Below are 22,106 nucleotides of genomic sequence, written 5' to 3' on the forward strand. Positions count from 1 at the left end.
TTACTTTGCTGCAAAGCCTGCCGTCAGAGGTTGACTTTCTGCCCGCAGGCACATGAGCCCAGTGCTCGATTTCAGTTGGAGGGTCGGTGGTCCTAACCACTCACCAGCTCAGCTAGAACTGGACACAGCTGATACCAAGTTCCTGAAGCAACAACTCAGGCAAACGTCTTACCGTTTAGGTTCCGTGCCACTCAGAGGATACGCAAGTTTTCATAAAAACAATTCAAGCAATGCTGCAACTAGAGAAAGCCCGCACACAGCAACGAAGACACAACGGAGCCAAAAAAATAAATTAATTAAATTAAAAAAAAAAAAGCCGGGCTTCCCTGGTGGCGCAGTGGTTGGGAATCTGCCTGCTAATGCAGGGGACACGGGTTCGAGCCCTGGTCTGGGAAGATCCCACATGCCGAGGAGCAACTAGGCCCGTGAACCGCAATTACTGAGCCTGCGCGTCTGGAGCCTGTGCTCCGCAACAGGAGAGGCCGCGATAGTGAGAGGCCCGCGCACCGCGATGAAGAGTGGCCCCCGCTTGCCACAACTAGAGAAAGCCCTCGCACAGAAACGAAGACCCAACATAGTAATCAATTAATCAATCAATCAATAAAAAATCTTTAAAAAAAAAAAAAAGCCGCTGTTGTTAAAAAATTTAAGTGAACTTGATGGGGGAAGGCAGATCATAGGTGGAGTGGATCTAGTTGATGCCAGTCCTCAGGGCCCTTGGTTTCAGAGCAGCAGTGGAAAGGGGGGGGGGTGCTCTCAGCTGCAGGGATGGTGCTGGGGGATGGGGCACATCTAGGGGGGGACACACCCGAGGAGAGGCTGCTGGCCCGGCTCCCGGAGGTCAGGCTGAAGATGGGGGTTCTCTCCGTGTTTCCCCTCCCCTCACCAAAGCCTCCGGTGGTTTATGCCAACTGCCCACCCCCTCAACTCCCCCCACACCCCGACTTTCACCCCCTGGCCACCACCCCAACCGCTGCCAAAGGGTCAAACCCGGTTGCCTCTCAGAGCCCCCGGCTCTGGCCTCCTGGCGGCACCCCCCAGCCCCGCAGCCCACGCTGGACTCACTGTCCTTCATGACCTGTTTCCCACAAGGGATCCAGTAACATCCAAGCGTCTGTGTCCTACAGAATGTACTCCGGAAAGCTTGGGGTTTGTGTATCTGAAATCTCCAACAAGACCCGAGCTTGGGGCAGCCAGTCAAGAGGGAGCTGCTGACTCAGCTGGCCCCACCACCCGGAAGTGGCCTCTGACCTCCCCTTCCAGGAGGCCAGGGGCTTCTGCTGGGCTCTCAGGTGGTCTCTGAGGGTCTGCACCCCCTCCCTCCCCACCAGGGGACCTCCGCACCCCCCCAGTCCCCCCTCCCTCCACCTCCCAGGCTGGACTAAGGGCCCCCTCTGTACTCACCCCCACTGGTCCACAAATAAAAGCAAAGAGATACTTCTTGTCACTTGTGTGATGCTGGGCACTTCAAGATGCTGAATAAATAAATACTTGTGACTGATTCTCCGATGTGTATGTTTGCTCCTTGTGGACAAGTATTGTACTTTTTCTCTCCAGCACTGAGCAAGCACATAGTAGCTACCCAATAAATAACTTATTTTACCTATTATATACACATCCAGCTCCTCACATCTCAGGAATCAAAATATGAACTATTGGATAAATTAATTTGTACATGAGCAGAAAAGGATTAGGATAGGAAAAGGGGCTCTTCAGTCTAACGTTGAACAAAAATCAATAAGGAAACACGTGGTCACTGCGTTGAAGGGACCTGTCCAACATTCAGATCATAGACGGACATATAAGAAAGGGCTAAAACTAGAACTGTCAAGAGAAAACGCAGGAGTAAATATTCATAACTGGGAAGTACTCAATGGTTTTTCAGATATGACACCAAAAGTGCAAGTGACAAAAATTCAGAGAAATTAAAATATGTACAACAATATACATGTTTTCCCATCATATTACATTTTTTAAAACCCTTTTCTGCACATTGCTTTCCCTGTTCATAAATTGGAAATGTAATAACACTTGCCTTGACGAATTTATTTCAAGGATGAAACGAGATAATGCACAGGAACTCTAGGCTCTTATGTGACTGCAAAGGAGTGGAGGGAGCCACATCGCAGCCCTCAGCTGTGGCTGAAAAGATGGTCATCATTTCCCATGTGACACTTGTTTACTTAAATCATCAGGTAATTCCAATTCTAAAAATATTCCCCCTGAGAGTCAGTAGGTGAAAACGTTTTCTCCCTGTTAATTGAAGCTCATCTTACGGTGCTGACAATTGGTGCAGCAGCATGAGCCTCCTCTGGGACTGCACACCTGGCCCTTACTGTCACCGGAACAGTCAGCCTGTCCTTGACTTTGCCCTGGAGGGTTAGGATGGCCCAGGAGAGCAAAAATAGGATGAGCCCAGAGAATACTGTGTAGCAATAAAAAACAAAGGCAGGCAGGTCATGGTAGCAACCTAAATGCCCATCAACAGATGAATGGATAAAGCAGATGTGGTACATATATACAATGGAATATTACTCAGCCATAAAAAGGAACGAAATTGGGTCATTTGTTGAGACGTGGATGGATCTAGGGACTGTCGTACAGAGTGAAGTAAGTCAGAAAGAGAAAAACAAATATCGTATATTAATGCATATATGTGGAACCTAGAAAAATGGTACAGATGAACCGGTTTGCAGGGTAGAAATTGAGACACAGATGTAGAGAACAAACGTATGGACACCAAGGGGGGAAAGTGGCGGGGGGGTGGGGGTGGGGGGTGCGATGAATTGGGCGATTGGGACTGACATGTATACACTGATGTGCATTAAATCGATGACTAATAAGAATCTGCTGTATAAAAAAATAAAGTAAAATTCAAAAAAAAAATAAAATGCTAAAAAAAATAAAATAAAAAATAAAAAACAAAGGCAGGAACTCATGAACTCCCTGGAATGTTCTCTAAGACCTGCTGTTAAAACATAAACCAGGGACTTCCCTGGTGGCAAAGTGGTTAAGAATCCGCCTGCCAATGCAGGGGACACGGGTTCAATCCCTGATCTGGGAAGATCCCACATGCCGCAGAACAACAAAGCCCATGTGCCACAACTACTGAGCCTGGACTCTAGAGCCCGCGAGCCACAACTACTGAGCCTGTGTGCCACAACTACTGAAGCCCCGCGCCTAGAGCCCGGGCTCCTCAACAAGAGAAGCCACTGCAATGAGAATCCCACGCACCACAACGAAGAGTAGCCCCCGCTCGCCACAACTAGAGAAAGCTTGAGTGCAGCACCAAAGACCCAAAGCAGCCAAAAATTAATTTAAAAAAAACAAAAACATAAACCAAGTTGCAAAGCAATACGTCTGTCATGATCCCATTACACAGAAACAGTTGAAGGCCACTGCAGACAAATGAGTCCTACCTGTAAGTATGTAAACACAGAGAAGGATCAGGCAGTGGCCATGCCTCGCTCGTGACAGGGGGCAGGGTGGACTTGGATTTATCTGCATTGTTTGAATCATTTCTACCGAGGAGGATATACTTCTGTCCTTGACTCCATCACATTTGTCTGTTTCTCTGCATGTCTGGTACTTACTAGTGTAATTCAGACCTCGCGGATGATGTGTCATTGAGACTCTGGGTTCTGTTATCATTCTCTGAAGAGTGTTGAATTATTTTCTCTAGGCAGCTGAATTATGGGAAGATCGCCATGGACTTGTGGAAGCTGGGCTTTAAGTTTTATTAGGGCAAATGTATCTTGATTTTTTCCTTAGTCTTAGTGCAAATCCCTTATTTCTAGAAGACAGTCTTTATTCCCAAGCTGTGGCCCTTTTGGGGTTTAAATGGAAAACTGAGGCGTTTACCAAGCTTCTCTGTCAGTTTCCGAACTCAATCTCCCCTGGAGTTTGGCCATTTCGGCCTCCAGCTCTGTCTTGCCCTGGGACCTTTGGAATCTTACCCCTACATGTGCATTTCAAGCCAGCCACATACTTGAAGGGGGTTTTATCGCCCCAAACTTCCCAGCGCCCCTCAGTTCGCATCCTTCGCCCTCTCCAGCCGATAAGGCTGTGGCTTCCTGTTCGGGTCTGGCTGATCAGGAGCCCTCAGGAGAAAACAGCTCTCTTTCAAGAGCTGCCTTCCTCCAGTTTCCGCCTGCTTTTTGCTCTTCTCCAGTGCTTTCAGACAGCTGTTTCATGTATTTTGTCCACATTTCATAAATCACGAGGGTTCTGCGATTATTGGAAGTGGAAATTCTACCTTTTGATTTTTGAATCAAAATCTTACCATCTAAAGTCGTATCATCCTGTAATCGTATCATCTATTCAAAAAGTGAGCGATTAAAACACAACCAGCGGGACTTTGCTGGCAGTCTAGCGGTTAAGACTTCGCCTTCCAATGCGGGGGGTGCGGGTTCAATCCCTGGTTGGGGAGCTAAAAGCCCACATGCCTCGGGGCCAAAAACCCAAAAAACATAAAACAGAGACAATATTGTAACAAATTCAACAAAGACTTTAAAAATGGTCCACATCAAAAAATATTATAAAAAGTCAAAAAAACCCACAAGCAGTGAACAAAACTAAATATTAAGACCAGTAAAGGGGGACGATTCTCTGTGGTTTAAGTCAGAGGATGCCATCCAATTAAGTCAGGTGTATCACCCAGGCCCCGCCCCGCCGTAGCCCCGCCCCCAGGCACCCAGGCCCCGCCTTCGCCGCACACCTAGTCCCGGGTACGCAAGCCTCGTCCCTCAGGCGCTCCGCCCTGCCCCGGCGCCCAAGCCCCGGCGCCCAAGCCCCGCCCACTAATCAGCCCCGCCCAGGCCCCGCCCCGTAGCACGCAAGCCCCCTTGGGAGCGCGCCCGTTTCCATGGCGACGCCGAGCTGAGCCTCGGTAGCCGGGCCACCAAGTGGGCGTGCATCCGCGGCGGAGGCGGCTACATGAGCGCGGCAGCGTGTGCGGCCGGGCTGCGGCCCCCCAGCTCGGGGATCCCGGGCTCCCGGGGCGCGTCGCGCCCGCGCCTGCCCGCGGTCCCTCCGTACCCCGGGCAGCACGGCGCGCCGGTCGGGCTCAGCGAGGCGCAGAAGCGGGCGCTGGACCTGGAGAAGAGGCTGCAGTTCCTGCAGCAGCAGCACTCGGAGACGCTGGTCAAGCTTCACGAGGAGATCGAGCACCTGAAGCGAGAGAACAAGGGTGAGGCGGGAGGCGGGCCGGGCCTTCCATGCCCAGACGGCGCACGCAGGCTGAGGGAGGACGCAGGGCCGCAAGCCCCACCTCGGCCACTCGGGGCTCGGCTCCCCGCCCCAGGACCAAAGCCAACTGCGTAGGGCGGGTCTGGCCGCGCCACTCCCGAAGGTAACCCGGCCCGCCTCTCCTCTCCAGGCAGGGTCAGGCGGCCTCCTTTGAAAAACTTCTGTAGAAGTGAAACACACCCCCAAAGTACGCGTATATAGCTCAATGAATTTTCACAAACTAAGCACACCCAGATCCGGGGCCCCAGAACGATCCCTGACACCTGGGTCATCCTGACTCGCCTCTGTGCCCCTGGAGCCCAGGCCCCGCATGGCAGAGACTGCTCTGTAGACGTCACCGATGGAGGAATGGGCTCCAGGGGAGGCTCTCACACAGGGGCTCTGGCTCAGGGAGCAGCCAGAGGCATCACCAACCCGAGGGTGCCAAGGCAAAGGCTTGGTCCGTGGGGCAGGGTCTTTCGGGGCTCAGCAGGGAGGAATGGGCAGGGGAACCGAAGCTTCTTTTCTCAGAGTAGCCACGAGGAGAGCCCGTGCTTGTTTTCAGATCTCCACTACAAGCTAATCATGAATCAGAAGCCGCAGAAGAAAGGTAAGACAGGCCCACAGGTGCCTGATGGGAAGCTACTGCCCTCAAGAGCAGGCCCCCCAGACTGCTTATGCCCATGCAAATTATCCCAGTGGGGAGGGGGCCTGGACAGACAGACCGCTCCCAGCCATGGTCTGGGTGACTTCATGCACCCAAGCACAGCAAGTGCCACTCTTGGGGACCCCCAAAGCCTGAGTTCTGTGCAGCAGGGGCAGTGGACAGAGCAGCTGGGGGGCGGGGGGGTGCCCAGGTTCCCCCCTCCCCAGCACTGGCCTCACTATCCTGGTGCGCTTTCACTTGGAGTGCTGCCCCAGGCTTCCCCGGCACAGCCCCAGCCCCAACCCCTGGTCCCTTTGGCTTTGGGGCAGAAAGCTCTGGGCACACTCCTTCCAGGGTCCTCCCTATCATCTCCACAGCAACCACGGGGGCATGTCCTCACCTGTGGCCCACTCACCTTGCCTGTCCCCTAGCCCAGCCTGGGGATGACCAGGTCGAGTCTTGGGCTCCCCTCCCCTCTTACTTTTGGGACCAGGTCTGCCATCGGGAGGTGGTCTGAGTGGTGAGTGGTGCCCGCCTGGAATGCCCCAGTCTGGGTTGTGCCCAGGGCTCTCTTCCTGGAAGATACACAGAGGATGGGGTGGTGGGGGCCCTTCTCCAGTGGGGCGGCACAGCTTCAGCGAGCTGATGTGGGCACATAGTGTCAGGGGTCCCTGATGGGACCTCGAGAGAGGGCGTGCTCCCATTCAGGTCCCACTGCTTCTTCCATCCCCAGCCCCGTGGCCCTGGCTCCCTCTGGCACTGGAGGGGTCTGGGGCTGCCTCACCAGAGTTTGGGGGAGGGCTGGGACCTGCAGAGCCAGGAGGCGGGCACAGGTGGGCCTGGCCCTTCGGCCACGGCAGCCGTGCAGAAGCGCTGGGACCTGCAGGGATGGGAGCCTCGCTGCTGCCACCTTCTGCTGACCCCAAGCGGCCCCCACAGGCAGCATCTCCAGTTCCAGCTTTCAGTCCAACAAGTCCATCTCGAATACAGTGGTGTCAGGTGAGCACACCAGCACCTCTGTGCTCAGGGTCGGGGAAGAGCAGGTACAGACCTTGGGGCCCCCGGGCCTGAAATGGCGAGTGGGGCACTGAGCCGAATGCTGAAAGCCCACGGTGGTCCTCTGTGGGGCAGACCTTGGGGGAGCGCCTCTGCCAGTCCCCATAGACTTGGGGGTTAAGGGGTAGCTGAGGGACCAAAGAGGGTCCCCAGGTGCCCTGTGAGCTGAAACCTCCAGGAGGGAGCTGAGGCCAGGGGACAGGTTAGTGGGTCGGCTGGAGGGAGACCTGAGGACAGGCCACAAAAGCAGGACAGGCTTGGCTGCCAAGGCAAGATGGTCAGTGTGGGGCATGAGTCAGGCACAGCGTGTGACAGAGGAGCCCCGAGTGGTCTTCACTGCTGCTCACTGTGTCCCTCAGAGCAGACAGGACGCGGGTGGGCTGGCCCTCCTACAGAGCCTGGATTTGTGGCATCTTTACTGAGTGAGGGGCCTTGTCCTGGGAGAGCAGACCTGTGCAGGCTGGGCCCAGACCTTTCCTTCCATTTCATTTTGCCCGAAATGGGGTTCAGAGTCAGGAAACAGCTGCTGGCTACCCCACCCCAGCCTTTACTGAGGCCCGTGAGGAGACTGCCTCACAGGGTGTGTGGGGCTCTCCCCACTTCGGCTGCTCGGGGAGCCACCTCCACCACTGCGTCTGCTTCAGAACATTCAGGCACCCACAGGCTTCACCCTACTCCCGCATCTGTGCCTCCCAGTGGCCCTCGGAGGGAGGCCATTACCATCTCCCCTTTACAAAGAGGAGACTGACGCAGGGGCGGGGCCCCTTGGGTGCATATAGCCGACCGACACCCAGTGACTGGCCCTGTCTGGGTCTGACCCGCAGCCAACTCGCAAGGCAAGGCCAGGCCCCAGCCCACCTCCTCTAAGAAGCAAGACTCGAAAGCTGACGTTCCCCAGAAGTTGGACCTGGAGGAGGAGCCCTTGGTTGCTGCCCTGCTTCACAGCAGCAGGGTGGACAAAGCCCTCAGGGCACAGGGGCTGGCCAAGTAAGGCTCCGTGAGCCCCACGGGACACGGTTGCATTCAGCAGGTTCACACCCTGGAACCAGCCAATTGCTTTGCCCTTACAAACGGGCAGGTCTCCAGAGGGAAGCAAGTTCGTGAAAGCCAGGCTCGCCCATCTGGTGGACCCTGCCTTCTCCCCTCCCCTGGGGGTCCTGCACGGTCCCTGCGCTGACCTGAGCCCGCAAGAGGGGCCAGCAGCAGCCCCTAAAGCATTCTCTCAAAGCACAGAAGCAAAGTAACTTAGCCTCCACATTAGCTTGCTTTTCGCCAAGAGAACCCCGAGTCAGGTTTGGGCTCCACCCTGGGAGCTGTGCTGGCCTCTGGAAGGCACAGGGCCAGCAGACCAGAGCAGAACCAGTCCCCGGTGACACCCGAGTTCCTGGGACTTCCTGGGAAGCAGCAGTGAGCCTGGACTTTGCATCCGAAGAGGGGACCCTGTTGTCCCCTGGGTAGTGCCACCAGCAGGCCAGGCTCCTGCTTCTCTGCAGTCTTTAGGCTCCCCCCTCCACCGGCACCCTGGGTTTGTGGTCAGGACCGAGGGCAGCCAGGCAGCTCAAACCACATCTGACTCTCCAGTGTACCTTGAGGGGGGAGGAAGTGACGGGCCCGGGTCATGGCTGGCCCCAGAGACCCACCCCCGCCACCTGGTGCCTGGAGCACCCTGGTAGGCGGAAGGGAGCCAGGCCCCCAGGAGGCCTTGGAGACGATCCTCTTCCTCACGCTGGAGCAGGTGCTGCCCCGAGAGGGGGTGTGAGAGATCACCTCCGGCAGGCTGCCTCCGGTCTGCTCTAATGGCTGTTTCAGAGACAAAGTGGAGAGCTCTAATCCAGCAGCCACCTCGGTGGCCGGCAGCCTGCACAAGGGCAAGCAGGTGCCAGGGGCGCCCCCCTCGATGAGGCTGCCCCCGCACCTGTGTAAGCCCGCCACACTCCAGCAGTGCGAAGTGGTCATCCGCCAGCTGCGGAATGCCAACCTCCTGCAGGCCCAAGAGGTGAGGCTCGGCTGCGGGGTGCTCCGGGGCCCCCGCAGCCCCACCCACCGTGCCTCTTCTCCCTGCCTTCCAGCTGCAGCACCTCAAGTCCCTCCTAGAAGGGAGCCAGAGACCCAGGGCTGCCCCCGAGGAGGCCGGGCCCGGTTCTCCCAAGTAAGTGCCCCACGCGGCCCACTGGGTCACAACGGGGCCTGCTTGTCTGGGGCTCACGGCTGACTCGCCCCTCCCCAGGGACCAGAAGGCTCTGCACCCGGGGGCCACGCAGCTCCCCAAGGTCGCCACCAAGGGCGTCTCTAAGAAATGGTGAGTCTTACTGGCACGGGAGGTGGGCAGCCTCTGAGCCCAGGGGCCACAGGGCCGGGGAGGGCGTCCGCAGTGACCCCCCACCCCCACCCCCCAGCCTGATTCTGAGCCGGGTGCCCGTGGCGGAGTGCGCCGTCCTGCCCGCACTGAAGCAGAGCCTCAAGAGCAACTTCGCCGAGCGGCAGAGACGGCTGCAGGCAGTGCAGAGCCGGCGGCTGCACTACTCGGTGCTCTGAGTGCCAGGCCCACGACCGCTCACCCTCTAGGTAGCACTTCCAAAGAATCCTAGTACATTTACGCCAGCCTAACTTCCAGACCAGCCAAACCCACAGCAAATAAAGTACGTGGTCTCAGGGCTGAGGAACTGTTTATTTCTTTGCTCGGTATTTCTGCACTTACACACACGTGTGCGTTATGAAATAAGCATGAGCCTACCTGTCGAAGACTGGAAATAAAGCTCGTTTCTCCCTGTTGTGAGTCTTGTTCCTCACTGGCCATCAGGCACTGCTGCCCTGAGCGCCCCTAGCTCTGCTCCCTGCCATGGGCGGGGCCTGCTGGGCAGTCACCCTGCTTGCTAGGGCCTTGCAGCTGCCCTGGAAGAAAACAAGCTCTGGGACAGCCTGCACACTCTTCCTGGAGTGCAGGGGGCTGCCTTCCTGGCACGTGGGCAAGACACTGTCCTGTGTCCACTGACGAACACAGCTAGTGAGCAGCCCCACCCAGCCTGCCTTCCTCCATGGATGGCTAGAGCCACGGCCACGGGAGAAGGTCCTCTCCTGTACACTGGGCCCCACCCTGCAATGGCCTCACACCACCCCCTCAATCGCCAGAACAGCAGCTTCAGCGCAGACCCTTGCCTGGCAGGACAGTCCTCCTGGCCCAACCGGCCATGTCCTCAGTGCCGATCTCTGCCGCTTCCGCTTTGGGGAGCAGGGAACCTGGGGGTGAACCAGGACAGGCACGTCTGGGCATCGGTGGCCATCCCCGAGGTGGGGGACCTGGCTCAGCCCCGACAGTGCCCCTCACTGGACGGAGGGCCCCTGACTTGCAGAGAGGGGGGACACAGTGACAAATTCATGACAAACACAGGAATAATAAATTTATTATAAGAACCACAGAAGACACGGTAATGCACATACAAAAGGGGGGAACCTCTCATCGCCAGAGGGCCGGCTGGCGCCCCGTCAGAAGCCCTCATCTGTTTGAAGCGTTCTTAAGACGCTGGGTCCCGAGGACAACATCCTAACCCGAGTGGGCCTAAGTGCCTAACCAGTGGGCACAGCGCCAGGAACAAGATCCACCCAGACGCCCCTGCTCCCCAGGTGCCTCCACAGTGCTGAGCAGACTCCCAGGGCTAGAATGAGAAGGATCATGAGGTATGAGGCCCAGCCGGTGGCCGGGGACCCACAGCCACAAACAGACCTTCCCTCGAGCTGCAGCCAGCGCCCCTGGATCCTGGAGCTTCCCTGTGGCGTGCCCCACATGCCAACGGTGGCACGATCTGAACCCAAAACCGTGATCAGGGAATTCTGCATGTTTTAAGGGTTTCCTATGTCCTGCACGTTCCCCTATGGAAACGGTAGAAGGGTTTTCTGGCGCACACGCAAGAGGCTCACATGGGACCCTGAGTCCCCGAGGAAGGACACAGGCCCTGCAGAGGCTGCGGGGACAGTAGCCCAAGGAGCACAGGGCCGGGGGCATGCTTGGCTCCTGGAGGAAGCAGCCAGCCACCTGTCCCAGTCCTGTCCAAGTGTGGGAAATGTTTGGCGGGTCCCCAAGGCAGAAGATAAAAGCAGGAAAGCTAACCTAAGCCCAAGCTCTCTAAGGAAGCCAGCATCTAGAAATGTCCAACATGGGGCCCTGACGAGGCTGCCGGCTGCCCCACGGTCCCTGGAGGGCAGGCAGCCGGAGATGCAGCGGCGGTGGCGGCTAGGCGGCCGAGAGGCAGGCCTGGTGGATGCTCTGGGCCCAGGTGTTGAGCAGGGCCGTGACCGAGTGCTTGTCAGGGAGCTGCAGCAGCCGTGAAGTCATGCACCGGTGCACCGACTGCAGGAAGGGGTTGGCGTCTGCAGCAGAGCGGCGGGCCATGAGCGCTGTGCTCTCTGCCAGGACCCTGGCCCGCCCCACCCAGCCCGGGGACCGGGGGTGCCAGCTCCCGCGTGCCAGTGGAGAGCTGGAACAAAATGGTCTGGAGCCTCAGGGACGGCCTCGGGGCCCTTGTCCTGGTCCTCTACATGCCAGCTCTGAGCCTTGGGGGGACTGTCTCCCATCACCGAGGCTCCCTCTGGGCCTGTCACCCAGATGGGTCCCCATGAGCCCAAGCTCCCATGTGTGCCCCCAGGTCAGCCTTGAAGAGGCCCACAGGAGCCGCTGGGCCTGCTCACCCCTCATCCCCAGAACACGGCTGCCCCGGAGCTGCAGGGACACCATGGGGTCAAAGACACTTCTCTTTCCATGTGACTGAGGGGCAACCTGCTCCTGCCCACCAAGGAGGAAGGGGAGGAGGGGGGCCTCAGCAGGGCGGGGGCATGTGGAGGAAAGCCTGGTGGCCCGTCCTCTCAGTCACCCACCGTATTGCCACTGCCGGTCGATCCACAGCGGGCTCTGGGCAGGGTAGTCAGCAGGCACGCTGAGCTCCAGCGGTGGCACGCTGGGGAGGTCCTTGTCATCTGCAACACACAAGGCTGCACCTGTGACCCGGTTTGCCCCTCCTCATAGCCCTGCTCCCCAACAGCACCCTCCAGGCCCCAGAGGTTCTGGTGAGGCTGCTGCAGAGCCGAGGCCCCTGAATCCCAGGCTTCCCGGTCTCCCCAGGGCCTCAGGTGAGCAGAGTCGCAGCTGGACAGGAGAGAGGGGGCTTCCCTGCACATGGGGGAGAGGTGAGAGTGTGCAGGCTCAAGGCCCAGCCCCCAGTGTGAGTCCTGGGCCAGGAGCGTGTGGGGACCAAGGAGGACAGCAGGCAGGCTCCGGAGAGGGCCCGGGGCTGGGGGATGAGCAGGTGGTCCTGGGCAGTGGCAGAGCCTGGGGCTGCCAGTCAGGGTTCGTTCTTGATCCAGCCCCACCGCCGGCACTCACCCAGCTTGCATATCAGGTGGACGGTGCCGTTGTTACTGCAGTGAGAAGGGTCCAAGTTCACCAGGAACTTGGGGTCTAGCCGGGCCACCTCCCCCTGGAGCACATTGGGGATGCTCTGCCGTTCGTCCTCTTCAAACCTACGCTTCCGGGTGCACACCACCGGGGCCCTGGGGGAGGCAGCCGTGTTGACCACCCTGGCCAGGCCATGGCCCAGGACCCGCCGCCCGCCGAGCCCTGGGCGGTACGCACGTGATGGGGGGGCCGTGTATGGCCGTCATGGCAGGCACGAACGTGCGGTACAAGGAATGGTTGAAGACAGGTGAGCGGATATTGGCCAGGACGGCGTCCAGGAGTGGCTGGCACAGGTACTGCTGCTTGGTTGGCGGCACCGGGGGCGGTGGGGGCGTGGGCTGGGACAGGACAGCAGGGTCAGCAGCCCACTCTTGGGGAGGCTTTCCAGACCCCAGGTCCTCATCCTCACTCACAGCCAGACCTCCTGGCTCCCCCACCACCTCCACCCCTGCAGACAAGGACGGCTGATCCTGGACACACTCTACTCCCCCTGGGCCTGGCCTTGGGCATGAGAACCCTCACACCTGTGGGGGAAGGAAGCACCCATGGGCCCACACCCAGAGGCTGATTTCTCCCATGCACCCCACCCACACTGCAGACCTGACCTGGAAGAGGACTCCTGGGCAGGGTCCCCAGACTGAGCGGCATGGTCCCCTGCCCACCTCTGACTGCAGGCTCCTTCTAGCTCGTGGTTCCGAGTCACTGTGGGGTGAGCCCTGACCTCCCCAGAGATGCCTGCGACCCTACCAATACCACCAGGCCACGGCACCCCACGCACCACTGCCATGTCGTTCTTGAGTTTCTCCAGGGCGATCTCACACTTCTGCAGCGTTTTCAGAGGGCACCTATAGGGGAGAAGATGTGGCTGACCCTCCACGTAGGAGGACAGGGAAGCTGGTAGCTCTCACGTTCTCATCCCAATCACTGACCGTCTGGCCTCCTCTGGATGGAGCGAGACCTGAGGCCTGGGCCACCACAACCCTCCCCAGGAACCCCAGCCAGCCCACCCGCTGTTCCCAGACCCAGAGTCTAAGGCAAGATGGCCCCGCACCCAGGAGCTGCTGGTCCTGGCTGGCAGAACAAGGTACGCATGTGATGGATCAAGGGGAAGGACAGAGGCCAGGCCCCTGCCCCTGGTCCCGATGACCCCAGTGAGGGCCTGGAGGGCCGTCCACTGCCAACAGGCCCACTCCTCAGTGCCCAGCATTCTGCCCAGATGAGCAGAACAGGGAGGACGTTCCGGAAGGGGAGCCTGGCCTGAGCCAAGGCCTGGGGAGAGGGCAGGAATCCCAAGGCCAGTCCACGCGCAGGAGGTGGCGCTGGCTGAGCTCTGGTGCTCAGCAGCCCCACGGCCAGTGGGCAAGAGAAAGGACATGAGTGCGTGTCCTCTGCCTTCCAAGTGCTTCTCAGACGCCGTCCCAGTTCCCTCCCACAGCCAGCGCGTGCGAGCTCAGCTGCCCCTTTTGCAGACGGGGTAACTAAGAAACAGTCACTTGCCCAAGGCCACCAGCATGTCAGGGGCAGGGCTGCAGGTCAGACTGAAGCCCGTCAAGGCCAGCAGCCCAGTAAGGCAGGGCTGTGAGGGCCACAGGGTAGGCCAGCCAAGCAGCCGGGGACCCTCTGTGAGGTGTGGGTGCAGCACCATCCTCCCCCCATGGGCCTGGGGGCAAAGCTCACCGCTTGGAGGGGTCTGTCAGGATGTCCAGAAGGCTCTTCATCTTACTCAGGTCCTTTTTTCTGTCTGGGGCAGAAGGAGGCACTCAGACAAGGGCCTGGACGTCTGCGGGCCCTGCCCCCGGCCCGCCCGCCCGGCCCCCACCTTCGTTCTTGTCGATCTTGTTGATCATACGGCGCAGGGGCTCGATGTACTTGGACAGCTGCTTCAGCTTGTCCAGGTACTGCTGCTCCTCGGCCTGGCTTGAGCCCGCGGGGCTCATGACGGAGCTGGGGTTCACTGCGGGACATGGCCCAGTGAGCACGGCCCCAGCCCACGAAGGGCCGTCAGCCCCTCACCTCGCAGGGCCCCAGACTGTGCCCGCCTCAGGTCCGACTTACCAGGCGTGTTCAAAGGTCCTGGGGAGGGGACGCTGAAGTTCTGCGGGGTGCGCGCCGTCACCGGACTCTGGGAGGGCTGTGGCGAAGGGCTGGGCAGGAAGCTGCTGGGGGACGGGGCAGGGCCGGAGCTGTGCAGAGCAAAAGGGAGCACGGCCATGAGCCTGGGTCTGCAAGCCAAGTGGGGAGGGGCACGGGCCGGGCCTACCTGACGTTGGAGTTGGGCTGTGAGCTGGGCGGGCCAGGCTGCGGGGACGGCTGGGGGGGAGGGGGCATCGACTGCGGGGTCTGCACCTGCTGGCCCGGCGACGGTGACGACAGCATGGTGAGGCCGCTCTGGCTGACCTGGAGGGGGAGGGGCTCAGCCTGCTCACCCGCCCCACGCCCCCCGCACCACCGCTCCCCACTCACGAGCCCCTTCTCTCTCGCAGCCTCGCCACACACCCTGGTCTTCCTCTGATGCTCCACCTCTCAAATACAAACACGGGCACACGCTCCTACCCATGGGTGCCCACGCAAGCACACAGTGACCAAGACGCTGGCAGAAGGGCCGGGCTGGGTGGCCCTCTGCTCCTGGCGGGGGCTTCTGGGCTGGGACGGGACACCCCCAGGTCCCTGCCTCCTGAGTGTGGGAGCCTGTGGGCACGGGAGGCCAGTGAGGGCTGCGCTCTGTGACAGGCAGGACCGTCCCGCAAACCTCCACAAGACCCCTCAGGCCACAGGCAGCCCCAGCTCTGACAGCACCAAGGTCAAGCCCAGCTGCAGGGCAGTGGGGACGCCGCCATCTTGTTCTGTGTCCCACCTGTGCCTGCCTGACGGGAGCAAAGCCTCCCCTTGTCACCCCTGCCAGCACACTTGGCCTGGGGTTCTGCGGTCTGGCAGCCGAGCAGCCCCTGTGGGACCAGCAGACCCCACTGGGAGAGGGGAGAGGGGAGCGGCTTGGCGTCATGCTCCCTTCTCTGCATGGCAGGCTCACCCTGCTCCCTGCAGTCCTCGTCAGGGCGGACACAGCGGGGTCCCCACCCTGCTCTCATCACTAGGACAATGCCATATTCGTCCGAGAATGTGGAGGGAGGAAATCACACACCCAGGACTAAGATCGATGGTGTGTGGAAATAACTACTTTCCACCCGAGAGGCACGAGATGCCAGTTCTGGCAGTGCGGACGGCTCGGGGAGACAGCTGCCCGCCAGCCCTGTGCCCAGCGGCCCTGGAATGAGCCCTGCAGAGCAGCCTTGCCCAGAGACTGCAGACAGTGCACAAAGGCCCGGCCGCTCGCCACATGGGGACCACCCCAAAGGCCCTGCCAGCTTCACTCAGAGCTTCCCCCACACCCCAGCAACCTCCTGTGCACTGAGCATCACCCCCAGAGCCTGCTTCCTGGAGCCCAGCTCACACCCCACCCTCCATTCCCAGCCTGTCCAATTCTGCAGACTGACTCTAGCCTGCCCCCCTCACTCTGCACACTGAGGCTGGACATGGCACTGGAGCAGGGCCTGCGTGTGTTCACAATGTGAACATGAAACTAAATGAAAACCACCCAGCCAGGTTCCGAAAGGAGCCAGGCTGATCCATGGGAAACAAAACATCTACTCCAGGAGGATGAGCTGATCTGTGAGGCTAGGGCGGTGCTGACGTCCACGCAGTCCGCTGGGGCAGGGCTCCAAGGCAGAAGAAAGGTCTGTGGGGAGACCCCTGGCATCACAGGCATGTCTCACACTCACCAACGGGTCGCATGCAGCAGGCACTGCAAGCCAGGGATGACCCAGACAGCAGCAGATGCCAACATGACCCCGGCAATGGCTGTGGGTGCGAGGCAGCCCTCATGCAGAGCTGGGAGTGGACAGTCCTGCAGCCACACCAACAAAAGAACTTCCAGGGTGTGGGCCAGGAAGCCGTTCTCCTGTTGTCTGTCGAAACTCAAGCACTGCCTGAAGAGCCCACCACCCACTCCACCAGATGCTAAGTGGGACGTCAGTGGGTGGAGCACGCGCTGTGCTGGGCTCCCCTGCCTGCACCCGGGGTGAGGCTGATAGCACCCAAAGGCCATGGCTGGCGGGCGCCACCCTGCACTTGGGGGTGCCCAGCTGTAAGCCCCGTGGCAGCTCAACAGTGCTCCTTCCAGAGCAAGAGAGGCCCAGAAGCAGTCAGGTGGTGTGAAAGAGGCGCTATTTCTTCCTGGGAGAAAAAAAGTCATCAGGAATGAAAAGCTTGACTCTGATCCCTGCAGACTTGTTTTCTGGTCACAGAGCTCCTGAGGTGGAAAGCTGGTTTTCTCTTGACCACAGATCCTAACGAGACACACCAGACGTCTACAGTATTGGACGAGCCAGGCCACGACTCCTCCTCCCAACACACACCCGCCCAGGGAGGCCCCGAGCGCCCCCGCTGGCTGCGGCCATGGTGGAGGGCCCAGTGGGAGGGGAGGGGGCGCGGGGTGTGCTCAGCCCATTCCACACACTGTTCCACACACATCAGGGAAGGGGGTCTGTAATGTGAGAATGACAGCTAAGCTTCCAAATGCTGGAAGAATAGGAAGCAGGAAGACCAAAGCACAGGGGCTGCTGGGAAATGCAGACACATCCTGTCCTGGTTTTCACCTGCTGTCACGGGGTGTGGCTCTCCCGCTGAGTCCTAGTCCAGCCCCCTGCTGGACAGGGATGTGACGGAGACATCTCTCTCATCTACACGAGTTCATGTCAGAGCCAGGCATACAGAACAGGGTTCACTGATTTTCCTGAAACACCCAAATCCCAAACTCTAGCCCGGGCTGTGAGCCCCGCCACCCATCAGGCCCCAGCACCACCAAGCGCACAATGAGGCCCCCCTCCTCTGCTCTGAGAGGGCAGACTTGAGAGACCAGGCCTGGGGGCCGCCACCTGGGCCCCCATCCCAGCACCTCTTTCACACACCGCAACACTGGACCCCGCGTTCTGAGGTCAAATGCGTGGGCCCCGCACAGCAGTTCTAGTCTGTGTGTCGACCTCCTGGTAGGTGACCAGCTGGTACGATCGAGAGCCTCAAAGTGCCCCCATGAGTCACTCTGGGAAATGTTAGCAAACAGTCTAGGGCCTGCCATGAACCACTGCTAACAGCAGAAAACCAGAAGTAACCTCAGGATCCGAGAACAAGACAATAATTAAGGACAGCAGAATACGTTCATAAGAGGAACAGCACACAGCCACGGAAGGCACCGTTGACCAAGGGACTCTAATTACAGGACAACCTTTTACTTCTGTTGTAACGTGAAAAAGAAAGAAGCCACACACAAAATCCTAGAGAACCGGAAAGAAAAGAAGCCAAGCAGGCTCTCCCGCTTGAAATGCTTCCCTTGCTTATACTCCCCTCAACCTCCCACCTTCTACAGCCACCACCTGTTTTCCAGTTTTGGGGTCAGAATATCTGTAGCCTTGTCTTGTCCACTGTTGCCACCGAGGTTGCAAAAAAAGGCTGTGAATCCAGAGATTCTCCCTCAGGGGTCTCCTCGCACCCTGGGGACCCCACTGCTGCTAGAACCACACAGTAAGGCAGCCAACCGGCCCCCAGGGACCTGCACGAGCACCCCACATATACCTGCGCCAGACTTGGGAACCCACAGTACGGCCCTGCAGGCAGGGTGAGGCCTCGCTTCCACTCTGCCCAAGGCTGGCCTCTCACTCAGGAGGGGGTGGGCACCCCTCCCATAAACCCTGAAGGTGCATCCTCAGAAAACCAAACCTGCTTGCAGGTATGAGTGGTGGCGCCTCCTCCCCACCCAGCTACCCGAGTCCCCACCTGGGGAGAAGAGCCCACGCCTGCCTGAGCCCTGCTGGCTGTCAGCCCTCCGTGCTCCATGAAGGGACAGAAGGTTACAAATCAAGGTTACCCACGAGGTGATCAAGCCCACGGCCAAGCCCCACGCAGGCTGGACTGGGACCTCCAGCAGAAGCAAAGGCATGTGACTACCAGGAAGGGAAGCACAGCCCAGGGGTTGGCATGCGGAATGGAGCGCATCCCCCGCGGCCACTGCAGGAGAGCGATGGGCGCCCAGGAAGCTGCAGGGAGTCCGCCTACCCAAGCAAGAAGCCTACGAACCAGCAGGTGGGGCCTGGACCATTGGAAGACGGCAACTCTTCGGCTGCTCGCTTCCCAAACACCAAGAACTGGGGTGAAAAGGGAAGTTCTGCTTCAGGACGGAAGCTGCCAGGTCAGAGGGCCAAGCCTCCCACTCTCCTACCAGACCTGAGAGGCAGCAAGGGCAGCGGCTTCCGCCGGCTGGGCGGTCACTCCATGCCACTGCCGCCGTCCCAACTCTGACCACACTCCGCACAGGACACCGAGAGCAGAGAGCCCCAGGAGGCCTGGGGACGAGGCTGGGACACACAGGGTGGTGGCAGAGGAGGACGCCAACATCGTCATACAAGGCCTCCAGCCCTGTCCCAGCTACAGACATGATGTCCGTGGTGTGTTGCACATAAGACCACACGTGGGCAAGCTGGTGATGTGGTGCAGTGACCACAGAGCTACCTCCAAACGCCACAGGTCCCCCCAATGGTGTGTTTCCCACGGACTCCAGCCATGCGGCAGGGACAAGGAAGGACCATTTCTGAGCCTCCACCAATGCTAAGGGAACACACAGTGCTTACCACACGGCCCGGTGCCCCAGACAAGGAGCTCAACGGACTCGGGGAGTGAGCAGGGCAGGAGCCGGCAGGGACACTCGGCATGGCAGCCTAGCGACGCACAGCACCGGGGTGGCCGGGTTGCCCCTAGGGTCTCATGTCAAGCAGCACATTGGCTCTGTCTAAAGCCAACGCTCTTCTGAGCCAGACTATCAGTGTTGCCACTGCTGGGTGGAGACAGGAGGAACCAAGGCCGGGGACTGGACATAGGTGAGGGGGGCGTCTATGGAGAAGTCATGAGGCCCAGCCTCCCACCCCAGACACCAAGGAGGCTGTGGCCTCTACTAGGCAAGGCCGGGTATCCTCCATCCCATCGACATCTGATTTGCAGAGTGTGGGCATGGTGGACCTGGGCCACATGTGTCACACAGGGGTGAGCCCTGCAAATCAGCAGGGCAAGGGGCCACGGTACAAGTCTGTGCTGACCACCAGAGCCAGATGCCACCGTCCTCGTGCTCTTCCCAGTTTCTAGAGAGCTACTATCCCTCCAGCCCCATGCTCAGGGATGAGGCAAGAAGAGATCGTGATGCTCTCACCAATGCCCTTTTGGAGCAGAAGGGAAGAGGGAAGATGTGGGGCATCACAGGAGGTGGGAACAGCCTGAGCCCTGTGAAGCCAGGGGCCCAGACACGGCCGAGCGGGGCTGCCACCCAAGGTCCCCAGGGACAGGCCCTGATCCAACCAGGACCCTCGCCATAGCGCGGGGGACATGCACTGGCCGGCGCCTCCAGAGCCTCAGCTCTGGGCCCTCACCTGGACTCCGGGACCCACTATCTGGGAGGCCTGAGCCGTCGGCACTGCTGTCTGCGGTGGCACCTGGGGCTGCACCTGCGGCACCTGGGGCTGCACCTGCGGCTGCTGCACCACCATCGGAGCCCGGACCTGAGGAGGAAGGGAGCAGCAATCTGGAGCCACCAGGGCAGAAGGTAGAGCACCTCCACGTCCGTCTGTGGGAGCCAGAGTCTCTAAGCTCTCCTCGAGAAGGGGGATGGGCTTGCCGCCACTTCCCTGGCTGATGTCCCGCTACTGGCTGTCCCTCATCCCACGGCTCATCAAAAGTGTCCATGCCAGCCTGGCTCTGAGTCAGCACAGCTGAGCCCTGTCTCTCCTGGTGAGACGCCTGCCCCGATGGGACACCACCACCAGCTACCGCGGCAAGCAGAGCAGGCTGATGGTCTACGAGAACCCCACTCTGAGCCCTGACTCCTCAAAGGAAACCAGGGCCAGCTGGCTCCCAGGTGACAGGTGTGACCCTCCTCAAGACCCTCCCCAGACCTCCAGCCTGCACCTGTGGGGCTTCCTATTCAGCCACTACTCGATTCAGGTGTGGCCCGTGTCCCCACTTCACCCAATGAACAGCAAATAGAAAAGGCCACAAAAACCAAGAAAGTGAGTTGAAAAAACATTTAAATGGCCCCTTGACACAGCTACCCCCAACTCAGTACAATATTTTGTCTTTCATGTAAATGTCACTGACTGGTTCTGCTTTTACACAGATGCATAAGACTGAATATAACAGTATTTTACATCAATACCCCCCTCAAAAATACAGTCATGATCTCTGCTCAGAACAGAACTGGTGGTCAGCAGACCACCGTGGACGCCCAGGGGAGGTGGCACACACCCCCTCCCCAACAGTGAGAAGACGGGTGTCGCCGTCCATCTAATCATCCACAATCTTACAATGCCTGTGGCTACCACCGAATCAGCCATGCTGCTCGGAAGACAAGGTGCCACCAGGGAGCAGGGGCACCGCACACTGGATGCAGCAGCTGGCAGAATGCACGCACCCTTGCTGATCTGGATGTGCGGGCCGGCAGGGGCCAGGGCCACCTGCGTCTCGGTGCTGGAAGAAGAGGACCCGCCATCTACAGCCAGGTCACCCCAGAGACCGCCAACAGCACAGGAGACGCCATGAGAAGAGCCCCGGCTGTGCGAGCCCTGGGTACTCACGAGTTTCAGCTGTGGCTGGGCGTACAGCATCTGTCCAGGGAGGGCCGGAGCCTGCGACACCAAAGGCTGCGTCTGTGACTGAGGTGGGAGCTGCGATGGCTGGTTCTGGGCCACCGGCGGCTGGGGCTGCGGTGGTGGCTGGTGGTGCTGTGGGTGGTGCAGCTGCTGCAGCTGCTGGGGCAGGGCCTGTGAGGGGGGAGGCTGTGGCTGCTGCATTGGGGGCTGCTGTATTGGCGGCTGGGCCTGCAAAGCCTGCTGCTGCTGCTGCTGTTGCTGTTGCTGTTGCTGCAGCTGCAGCTGTGCCATCCGTTGGAGTTGCTGCTGCTGCTGCTGCTGCATCTGGAGTGGAACAAGCAGTACCCATCACCTCTCCGGCCTTGGAATCCTGCGCTGGGAAGTCTGCCCAGGCTGCTCTCCCGGGAGGCAGAGGGACACCGAGGGCACCAAGCGTGCACCTGTGCCCTGGCCACCAGACGCTGGCCCATCTCTAGGCCTGAGAGGACAAAGGAAGGGTCCAGGGAAGGGTCTGGAGGGCTTGGTAAGGAGTCACATATAGGCGCAGCACCAGAGAAGCCAGGCAAGGTTCAGCTGACCGCACATCTCCAAAGCCTCTCCAAGGATGCTTGTTTGGTCCCTAGAGTGGTCACAGGACCAGCCTCAGGGTGAGGAGGAAAAGCGGGGCTGAAGATTCACTGTCAGCCCTGGGAGAGGGGCCTCCAAGATCCTGGAGAGGCCTCGGGAAAAGGAGGCATAAGCCAAGGCCTGGAGCAGGTGGGAAAGAGCAGGGGGCCCTTCAGGGCTTCCCTCCCTCAACCCAGAACAGGCCTGACAAAAGACGCTTAACCCGTCAGGGCGTTGACTGCAGAGCATGCGCGTGAGAAAAGGTTTTCTTGTAAGCAGGGCTCCTAATGTGACATGGCCATCCCTGTGGGACACTAGGCAGGGCTCGATTAGTGCAGCGTCCAGACACCGAATACTCAGGGACAGGTCAGGAGGCCTGCGTGTGCTCAGAGGACGCACGCCCATGGGGCGGTCCAGGCCGTGCTGAGTGGAGGGTAGCCTCACT

General features: G+C 59.5%; 2 protein-coding genes across 3 annotated transcripts in view; one reads left to right on the forward strand and one right to left on the reverse strand.

Annotated features, from left to right (window-relative positions):
• Nucleotides 1-4,896: 4,896 nt before the first annotated feature.
• On the forward strand, nt 4,897-9,501 carry CCDC74B (coiled-coil domain containing 74B). Of its 2 annotated transcripts, none has more exons than XM_036823268.1 (8): nt 4,897-5,188; nt 5,792-5,836; nt 6,812-6,871; nt 7,753-7,915; nt 8,738-8,924; nt 8,998-9,077; nt 9,156-9,227; nt 9,325-9,501. In XM_036823268.1, exons 1-8 carry the CDS (start codon nt 4,936-4,938, stop codon nt 9,461-9,463), a joined length of 999 nt encoding a protein of 332 aa, XP_036679163.1. In that variant the 5' UTR covers nt 4,897-4,935; the 3' UTR covers nt 9,464-9,501. The 2 variants fall into 2 exon arrangements, with proteins under 2 accessions (XP_036679163.1, XP_036679162.1); XM_036823267.1 differs by having other exon boundaries at nt 4,916-5,188; nt 8,705-8,924.
• An 808-nt stretch (nt 9,502-10,309) lies between these two features.
• Nucleotides 10,310-22,106, reverse strand: part of MED15 (mediator complex subunit 15) — a 63,671-nt gene continuing 51,874 nt past the window's right edge. The window contains 11 exon segments of the mRNA XM_036874825.1: nt 10,310-11,293; nt 11,798-11,896; nt 12,303-12,469; nt 12,552-12,712; nt 13,153-13,219; nt 14,052-14,115; nt 14,194-14,328; nt 14,430-14,557; nt 14,635-14,771; nt 19,841-19,969; nt 21,041-21,379. Coding sequence (XP_036730720.1) covers nt 11,157-11,293; nt 11,798-11,896; nt 12,303-12,469; nt 12,552-12,712; nt 13,153-13,219; nt 14,052-14,115; nt 14,194-14,328; nt 14,430-14,557; nt 14,635-14,771; nt 19,841-19,969; nt 21,041-21,379 — 1,563 coding nt within the window. The 3' untranslated portion in view covers nt 10,310-11,156.

The sequence above is a fragment of the Balaenoptera musculus genome, chromosome 14, assembly GCF_009873245.2.
Source record: "Balaenoptera musculus isolate JJ_BM4_2016_0621 chromosome 14, mBalMus1.pri.v3, whole genome shotgun sequence".
Taxonomy (NCBI): Eukaryota; Metazoa; Chordata; class Mammalia; order Artiodactyla; family Balaenopteridae; genus Balaenoptera; species Balaenoptera musculus.

What these genes read in the sequence shown, in the direction of transcription:
- CCDC74B (XM_036823267.1), top strand. Translation starts at nt 4,936, where the DNA reads ATGAGCGCGGCAGCGTGTGCGGCCGGGCTGCGGCCCCCCAGCTCGGGG. An exon ending in CCTGAAGCGAGAGAACAAGG is followed by an intron (nt 5,189 to 5,791) that starts GTGAGGCGGGAG and finishes GCTTGTTTTCAG; the next exon opens with ATCTCCACTACAAGCTAATC. An exon ending in AGGGCACAGGGGCTGGCCAA is followed by an intron (nt 7,916 to 8,704) that starts GTAAGGCTCCGT and finishes CACCTCCGGCAG; the next exon opens with GCTGCCTCCGGTCTGCTCTA.